Source organism: Belonocnema kinseyi, chromosome 2 (assembly GCF_010883055.1).
Source record: "Belonocnema kinseyi isolate 2016_QV_RU_SX_M_011 chromosome 2, B_treatae_v1, whole genome shotgun sequence".
Classification (NCBI taxonomy): Eukaryota; Metazoa; Arthropoda; class Insecta; order Hymenoptera; family Cynipidae; genus Belonocnema; species Belonocnema kinseyi.
Window position 1 is genome coordinate 58642834 of NC_046658.1, and position 9728 is coordinate 58652561.

General features: G+C 34.2%; 1 protein-coding gene across 1 annotated transcript; it reads left to right on the forward strand.

The window, feature by feature from the left end:
* Positions 1 to 1030: 1030 nt before the first annotated feature.
* On the forward strand, positions 1031 to 4830 carry LOC117168088. The gene is made up of 3 exons (XM_033353455.1): positions 1031 to 1100; positions 3768 to 4621; positions 4753 to 4830. The coding sequence occupies exons 1-3, from the start codon at positions 1067 to 1069 to the stop codon at positions 4768 to 4770; spliced, it is 906 nt and encodes a 301-aa protein (XP_033209346.1). The 5' UTR covers positions 1031 to 1066; the 3' UTR covers positions 4771 to 4830.
* The last annotated feature ends 4898 nt before the right edge of the window (positions 4831 to 9728 follow it).

Sequence of the window (9728 nt, forward strand, 5' to 3'; positions counted from 1 at the left end):
ATACTCAATGTAAACTCACTTTTTGTTTAACAAAATAAGGTTTCGTACTATGCAATTGGTATTATTGTTTGGCCGTTGGCGCGTAGACATCTTGGTTTTCCCCCAGCAACTTGAAATATATCTGGTAACGCGTTAACAGATTTTCTAGAATACGTTAGACGATACTCTAACGATACATTGGGCAAATACTATTACATAATTATAATACCAATATTCGAACTCTTTGAACTTTTAGCAACTCCAAAAACTGAATTTCAACAAAAATGACATAGTGTTATAAAAACATTTTATTTTCTACTGTTTAAATTCTCCCGCCACTGTCATTTTCATATTTTCATTTTTCTAAGTTTTGCATACTGTATTAAAAAAGATTGTTTACATTCGCCATTGTTTTTATTATATTCTTTTCGTTTGGGGTTGACCCTGAAAAAAAGTCGTGATTCAAATAAATAATTTCGAAAATGTTCTAAATTTTGACTTGAATTCACCAATAGTGAACCTTCCAGAGTTCGAAAACATGTACAAACGTCAAGATCTTCAGAGAGTCCTTAAAATTGAGGACTTTAAAAATATCTCCGTGGAGCAATATGCATTTTCTAATTTTCACTCCTACGCAAATATTTGTCAGGTCTGTTTTTCCCACGAAAGGGATACAGGTTTAAAGCGATGTACTAAATGTAAAATTGTTTTCTACTGCTCTAAAGAACATCAAAAAATCCACTGGGCGACGCACAAAAACTTTTGTAAAGTCGCAACTGGATTGAGGGTTATTTACGGCGGATCGCACCTTTTCGAGAAAATGAAAACGGAAAATCAGCAGGCTAGAATTGACCTGAAAAATCGCCTTGTGGATTTGATTGAAACCGGGCTGAAACGAAAACTTATTCCATATGAAAAAAGCCTGATTTTCTTTCCGAAACTTTGCTGTGTTTGTTACGAAGCAGATCCAAAACTTCTAAAATTTTGTACACGATGTCCCCACGGTAATTTTTGCCACGAGCATTATGAAGACAAATCGCATCTTGAATACTGTAATTTATTTTCCTATGGATTGTTATTAAATGCGATGGGAGTTACATTCAAAGCTGGACCAATTCCTGGTAATTATTGATAAACAACTTTTTTAGTTGTAATTTTTTTCAAAGGACGAAGATATATAGCTTCAATTAAGTACCCATAATTATGAAATTTTCGTTTATTAACTTTTATTCAGGTGTATCTCTATTTTAGATTTATTTTTACGGAACAGAGAAAGCATTAATTATTGATTCTAGTTTGCACAGTACGGTACGTCATTTTTACTTTTTATGTTTGATTTTTAACATTGTATAACTGGATTTGAAGTTTCTAATTGTTTAAATAAAAATTACATCTAAAGGTTTGATTAATTCGACACCCCAATTTGGATCTGGAAGTATTTGAATTATTTTTAAATTTCCAAAAATGAAAGCATTAAAATTAACGGGATAATTTCAAATTTTTCACATGATTCTAATTAAACACCGGATGGCCGCTGGTGCGGGAAACAAGGAATTGTTTGAGACCTGAAAATAACCGTGAATTTATGTCATGTCCCAGAATTTTACAAATTTTTAGAATAAAAATCTCCAATTACGTGATATATCGAAATTTAAAATAAGTTTGATTTCAACTTTTTTTAAATGTTAAGTACAACTGTAAACTTTTGAAATTATATTAGTTTACAATGGGTAATTGTAAAATATTTTACTTTAAAAATCATCTATTTTAGATTTTCATTTTTTCAGCGTAAATTTTTAATTTAAAGAATTTTAATATGCTTCGGTTTAGATTACCCCAAATGAAAAAAATTCAGTTATTAATGTTCGAATCTTTAATTTCAATGAGCGTGAATAATTTTTTCCAATTGGGAAAAATGTGACTTTAAATATTTTTAGATTTTATTAGCTTTTAAATGTTTCAATTTAAAAAATGCAAAAGTTCATTTTTGTTAGGACTTTTATTAGCTTATTTTTATAAATTATAAAACCTCTCATATACTCCACAAGTGCTTCATTTAACATGGCTTAAAAATGAAAATGGTCCATCTTAACCTTGATAACTTGAAATTGCTTAATTCTGAATATATAAATCTCAAAATTTCTAAATTAACAAATTCCTATTATTTATAATTATTTACCTTTTCAACCATCAAATAGTACACTGGTGCGAATTCGCACCGGATCATTTTTTATTTTGTTGGCATTTCAGCAGGCACAGCTGCAACGGTTTATACCCACCATATGAAATATATATGTTAAATATGCGTAATATATGCTAGATGTTTTTTATATGTTCAATATGTAAATTTTATAATTTCAGGTCCCAACATTGTTTAGTACTCGGCTCACATAAGTTGCTAGTTTAATGAATTTGAAAATTTTAAATTTGTAGGCGTGAAATTTTAAAAGTTTAGTTTAGAAATGGTTAATATAAAGTCTTACAGTTTAAAAAAAATGGTTGTTATTTTTAAGTCTCAGTTTTTATTTTTTTGCTTTAACTTCAAGGTTTTATATTAAAATGTTGGGTCTTTAATTTTTTTATAAACAAATTTCAGTTGTGCAAGACTTAGTTAACAATCAGCACAGATATTTATTGTCAAACAGAATGTTATGCACTTGACAAAAATAATTTTTTTACCAGATTTTAAGCTATTCATTTGGGATTTCCAATTTATATGGGTTTAGATTAAAGCTTTGATTTTTTAAAAAAATTGTTAAATATCAAGACATGAGAGGCACGCTTTGAAAATTAGATATTTTGAAATAGAACAAAATTCAAACGTACATCAAGTCTGGTTTTATTTCCTTAAGCTATTACAATTTTTGTAATAAATATAACACCTTTTTTACGTTGAAAACATTAATCCAAAAATCAAATCGAATCTTTTCATTTGATTTATTCGAACAAGTCTAATTTCGAAGGTTCGACTTGACATTTGGATCCATTTTTTACCGAAACAAAGAAGAAATTATTTTAATTTAAAAAATTGTAATAGCTCAAGGAAATCAAACCGGTTTTATGTACATTTAAATTTTTTCTATTTCGAAAAATCCAATGTCCAAAGCGTCAAATTTATATCACAAATTCGAATAAACGACTGCACACTTCTAATGTATTCCTCAAGAACGTTACATTGAAGATGTGAAAACATTTTTATACAAAATCATGAACATATAGTTAGGCCTTTTTCGGGTCTATTATAAATATGTACAATTTATGTATTTTTTTATATGATGAAATGTTCCAAAATTTTCGCACTGAAATTTGCGAATTTATGAAAACATGAGAATGACCATCAAATATAAAGGACCAAAATTAACATGATTTCTATGCTATGTACATGATAACAAATTTACTCAAAGTATATAAGTATGTTGCTATTATATACAATTTTTCAGGGAGGTAAAATTTTGGTTTTTAATTTTCTGTTTGTTTAGAGCGGTACCCTAATTGTCCTTATCCAGTTTTTACATAGTCTTTCAGATCAGAATTTCGAAAAATTGATGCTTAACCAGCTGTCATTCTCATGTCTTCATATAAACTTGGTATTTTTAAAATACAGGTACTTGCAAACTTTTCTCTTCTCTAGATGTTCATTATTTTTTTGTCTGTTTATTTATGTTTAAATAATGTTTATTTAGATGCTTATTTAGAGTGAGAAGTTTATTTATTATTTAAAATCTACTCATGTTGTCCATTTTGAACAAGAATCTGAGCAGATTCTTTCAAGAACTTTTTATTTTTAGGCATTATCGAATCTGTTCTCTACAATACAAATGCAGAAAGTTTGCCAGCTAACATGAAACTCTTTCTTGAACGCTACTGCAAGGTTGAAAAATTCATTATGAAAGTTTTCAAACGGACCGAAGTTCTGATGTACATGTCTGAGCATTTTACGAGACCTCTAACTTTGCTTTATGCGATGGAAAAAATTCGTTTTCGTAGCCAGGAAAGTATGACAATTCACGTGGTTGGTGCCAATAATTTCGAAGAAGTGGGCCAACAAGCCTGGGAAGTTTTAATGCATTGGTTGCCGAATTTAATTTTTTTACGGGTAATTTTAATCGGTCCGGAGTGTGCAACAGTGAATACGCAGGTTACAATTTGCAAAATTTGCAATGCTAAGGAAAAAAAACTGTATGTTGAATCGTATGGATTATTGTATAAGGATTATTTCGAAGGCAGAATCTTCACAAAACCTGACATAGTGGTAGGCTTTAATGCTGGTCTTAGAATTTATAACACCTGGACCGATTCTCTTTTGATGCTAACGAGAGTTAAATGTCCCTTCATTTTAACGACATTCTGGGAAGAAGAAATAGACATAGATCACGAAATTATGCTCAAAACCTTTGGTCACTTTGCGAGGTACACGTATCGAGAAAAGAATCCTTTTGCAAGTTTAAGGCCGTACAGAGATGTTGTAAACATTAAAGTATTTTCCCGCAACTGTGGTATATTGATTTACACGAAACTGGGACAAAATCAACTTGAAACCAATTTCACTAACTTGCTTCTCGGTAATCAGATTAATGATAAAGGAATACAGCCTCTAAATATGAAAATCGAACAAAGAAACACTCAATTTTCAAGCTCAGTTGTATGTATTTGTTTTCTTGCAGCACTGCTTATTGTTTTAATCAATATTTTTAAAAATGATTTCACCTTAGAGTCTTAAAATCTCATAAATTATGAATTTTTTATGTTTTAAGCGTAATTGTTTTATTTCAGTCGGAAGAAATGTGGTGAAGAATTTCCAAAGAGGTTTCAGGAAAGAAAAAAGTATCTGGTGATTTAAAAGATGTAAAACAGACACAACTGCATAGATTGCATTTATGCAGATTTTTTTAATACCTTTTTAAAGTTTTTATGTTGTTATAATGTTAAGATACTACTAAAGTACTTAGTTGTATGAGTTAAAAGAGTTATGCAGTTTAAATGTATTAAGAGGATTTACGACTAACTTTTTAAATTAGTGTGCGATCATGGTGAAATACCTTATATGTTGATTCTTCCCTTTTTCTTGATTTTAAGAAAGCATGTCGAAAGTTTGAAATATTCCTTGTTGGTATTAGTTTTAAATGAAACGTTATGTTGTAGAACGAGAACGTGTTTTTTTTTATTTAGCAAGTATTACCCAAATTGTCCTAATTTAATTTTCTGTTGCTTTTTGAAAGATTAATCATTTTTTGAATTCTTTGTGTCATTACTGTTCTGAAAGTGTTCCCATTTTCTTGCTGATCGATATTAGGTGGCATTCGCATTTTTTAATGTATATGGGACAAAACTCTATTTTTTCAATATGTTTGGAATAAATAATAATTATTATCATGTTATTATTTCATGAAATAATGTTTTGAAAAATTAAATATAATTTCCGTATTCACTGTCAATGAAAAAATTATTTTTATACGAAGATATTAACAAAGGCAGGTTTAGTCTCATGCATTTGGTCCATTGTTTCCTGGTCAGCATTTTGGAAAAGTTTTTAGCTAGTGATTAAGTGAAAATACCTGGTTTCAGCTGTTGGCAGTGATCCAAACTAGAGTCCATTAGGTATTTTCACTTCAACCACCAGCGAGCTTCACTTCGTTGAATGCTGTGGGGCGAAACATCCCTAATAGCACGGAACGGTCCAGGAACATTCCCTGAGCGTGTAAAATGTCCGTCACTTGGGAACGTTTAAAAAATAAATGATCGTTATTGTTATTATTATTAATTAGATCTGGTAAACCGAAAGTGATAGGTCAAAATTAATGTCAGTTTGTGATGTAGATACCATATTACAATGTAGTATACCTATACGGTACTCAAAACTCAAAAATGACATCAATTTTCACCTATCTTTTACGGTTTACGAGATAATAGTTATTAAAAATAACAATAATGTAAGGTTCCCCACAGGTCTCAGTGGAAGGTTCCAGTGGAATGTTCCGAAGCGGCGGACAGTTTACACGTTCACGGAACGTTCCACTGGAACATTCCGAAGGTTTCCGCGGAACGTTCCGTGCTATTAGGGCTAAGAATAAGAAGTGACCGGTTGGAAGAGTTAAACAGAGTTGTGCTGTGTGGTGAATATTATAATCAGAAACTGGACTAGCATATTTTTGGCAAAGAAGCTGAAAAGACCGAAAATATTGAATTAAATCTTGGAGATTTTACAAGTGTTGTGCAGGTGCGCTATAAAATATGACCGGGAATTTGAAAAAAATCCGTGCATTTATTTTTTTACCAGGAATTTATATAATTCTTAGTAGAAATACAGGCAAATTACTTCAATCTTACTTAACATTGCGGGAAATTTGAAACAACTTCGATTTTATTTAAATTGAACAACGAGTATTAAAAGTTATGAATAGTTCAATTAAGCATTTTTCAAAATCAAATTGTTAATTTTGTTTACTTCATACTGAAATGGTTTAATTTTTCAGTGCCTATTTCGAATTTGAATCAAGTTTATTTTTCCTGTTCCAGCCGGGGGGGGGGGGGGGCCGAAAAGTTTCTACAGTAGTTGCCAAAAAACTTTCTAAAATTTTGAGAAATAAATAAAACGCGGTCAAAGATCAAATTCACGAAAAAATCAATTTTTCACGTTACTTTCAAGCCAATAATTTTTTTCTTTTTGAAAAATCATATTATTTTCATAGTGTACAACTTTTAACGTTTACCTGGATATAAACATATTATTGGCTTAAAAATATCGAGAAAGATAACGTGCACAGTAATTATTTCTTTAAATAATTGTATAATGTTTTTATAAAAATTAACTGCTCCAAACAATGACCAAATATGGCATTTCAATCAGAAAATGCGATTATTTTTTACATTTTTGGCGAATAAATAATTCTTTGAATAGTTTACATTTGTTTCAACAATTTAAAATTGTTTAAAAACTCATTGTGTATAATAAAATTGTGCATTAGAAATTATTTGTATGAAAAAGACGACGAAAATCGCTAAAAAGTAACAACAGGCCAAGGTTCGAAAGTTCGCGCGCGAACTCCGGACTCGTTATCACACACTTAACAAGTCAAAGCTGCTGACCATCAGGAAGCATATTGTTGAGAGAATACGGATACTATCTGACGCTAAGAGAAGTCTAGAGTGGAGGGAGAGGTGGATCAGAGAAAATCAACAGTTTCTCTCTGACCCATTTCGACTCTTCCAAGACCCTCCAGTTACTGTCGAACACCCACCCGAACCAGAGGAGGTTGAAGTGTTCAAGGAGTTATGTGTTGCCCTCATAACACCTGATAAAGAATGACCATCCATCACTACCGAGGAGGTGAAAAAAGTATTAAGAGGGATGAAGAACTATTCCGCACCAGGAACAGATTGTATCAAAACCTTCTGGTGGAAGAAGTTTTCTTCAACCCATCAGCATTTGGCCCGTATTTTCACCTCATATTTAAAGTCGGAAGAGCCGATTCTGGAGTGGTTGGTGGAAGGGCGCACAATACTCCTGCCGAAAATAGGCAACTTAGCTGACCCGAAGAATTACAGGCCAATAACTTGTCTGAACACACTTTATAAGATATTCACATCTATCCTAAATGATAGGATTGTTCGGGCAATTGAACCTGTGTGGCAAGAAATGTATGAACAACGAAGCTCAAAGAAAGGCGTAGCCGGATGTCGGGAGAACCTGCTCATCCAAAGATGTGTCTGCAAAGATGCAGCATTATACCAACGTGACCTATCGATGGCCTGGATTGATTATCGGAAAGCTTTCGATTCGACCTCCCATAGACTTATCATCTGTATTTTGGAAATCTTAAAGGTTCATCTGCAAATAGTTAGGTGCATAGAGAGATTGATGCCTTTCAGAGAGGTGTCTTTCAGGGCGACACCATGAGCCTACTCCTCTTTTGCCTTACATTATTGCCACTATCTTTGCACTTCGCCATTCCGATGGGTACTTGTGTGGTAAACCTGCAGATCGAAAGTACAAGGTCACTCATGTATTTTACATGGACGAACTTAAGATCTATGCTAAAAACAAAGAGCAACTACGCTTAGCTCTAGGGATTGTCAAACGATATACTAAGGAAATTGGAATGGAATTTGGGTTAGACAAATGCGCCAAGGTTTCTTGAAGCGAGGGAAACTTAATGGCATCCCTGAAGATCCTAAGCTCGTTAATAGAAGCGCTATACGACATCTTTGCGCTGGAGAGACTTATACAAACCTGGGCGTGCCACAGAGCCGCATTCAGGATGTGACATCTATAAAGGATACTCTCCGAAGCAGATACAAACGTCTCATCCGATAGATTTGGTCTTCCGAACTGTCTGCGAGGAACAAAGTATCTGCAACGAACATGCTTGCCGTCCCGGTAGTACTCTATTCATTTGGAGTAATTCCATGGACGAAGAACGAACTTAGATCCATGATATAGGGACAAGAAAAGTTATGCACATGAGAAAAAGCATGCATCTTAAGTCTTCCGTTCCGCGACTGTACATCGCATGCCGTCAGGGTGGTCGCGGAATATTGAGTCTTGAATGTCTTCACAACAGGATTATTCTGGGTACAGCACAGAGAGTCGCAAATGGAAGAGACCCTCTCCTTAAAATTGTCAGGAATCACGAAGAAATGGGCAAAGGAGCGTTTCCGTACAAAGCAGCGAAGGAAGCTGCTGCAACACTTGGACTTACCTTCAGTATTAGGGGTGAGCAAAATGCGCCAAATCTTATCTATCTCGAGTATTCACTCCTGAAAGCCCGGATTAAGAAAGCACATGAGAAAAACTTTTGTGAACAGCTCCTCGATAAGAGGATGCACGGTACCTTCCACACAAATGTGAAGGATCAGTCAATGTCTTGTGAGCTAACGTTTGCTTTCCTTAAATCGCCCGGATTGAAGTCTGGTACGGAGGGTTTCATTTTTGCATGCCAAGACGGTGTCATTTCCACTTTAACATACCGTCGCCACATTTTGAGCCAAGACATTCCTCATGATAGCTGCAGGGCGTGCCATGCACACCCCGAGCATTTAGCTCACATACTATTTAGTTGTCCAACTCACGCGGGAACGACCTACATTTAAAGGCACAATGCGGCACTAAGAGTGCTTTATTACCATCTCTATCACTCTTACGGCATTAAGCTTAATATCGCTCCTCTAAATGCTCCTAGGGAAATCGAGTCAATTGTCGAGAATGGGAAGTGCCGCATATACTGGAACTTTATATTCTCTACATTTGTTTCTGTTACTCACTCGAGGCCTGACATGGTTCTTCTTGACTTGGAGAAGCGAACCATGTTCGTTATCGAATTTTCGGCACCAGCTGACAAAAACATCATAACCAAGGAGAATGAAAAGAAAGAGAGGTATCGAGACCTTATAAGGGAGTTGCAACGATTTTACCCGGAATATTCTGTTAAACTAATCGTCCTTATCATCGGCGCTCTAAGAGGTGCCAAGCTTTCACTTGCTAATGGCCTAAAAAGTATCCCTGCGTGTCAACAATATGCTAAAACACTTGCGGGAAAAATACAGAAGGCGGTAGTCCTTGGGTCGCTCCGTGTTCTTAGGCTGCACGAGGCTTTTGCTGGATCGTCATATTGATTCCTTTACATACTGTAGCCACATATCTCGCAGTCGTGAGACGTGGTTGTGGCTGAAATTTTACCGCGATTTCGCTGGAAGCGGGTGCAATTTTTCGGATTAGCACCCGCTCCCGGCGAAATCCTGCGGTTGTCCTT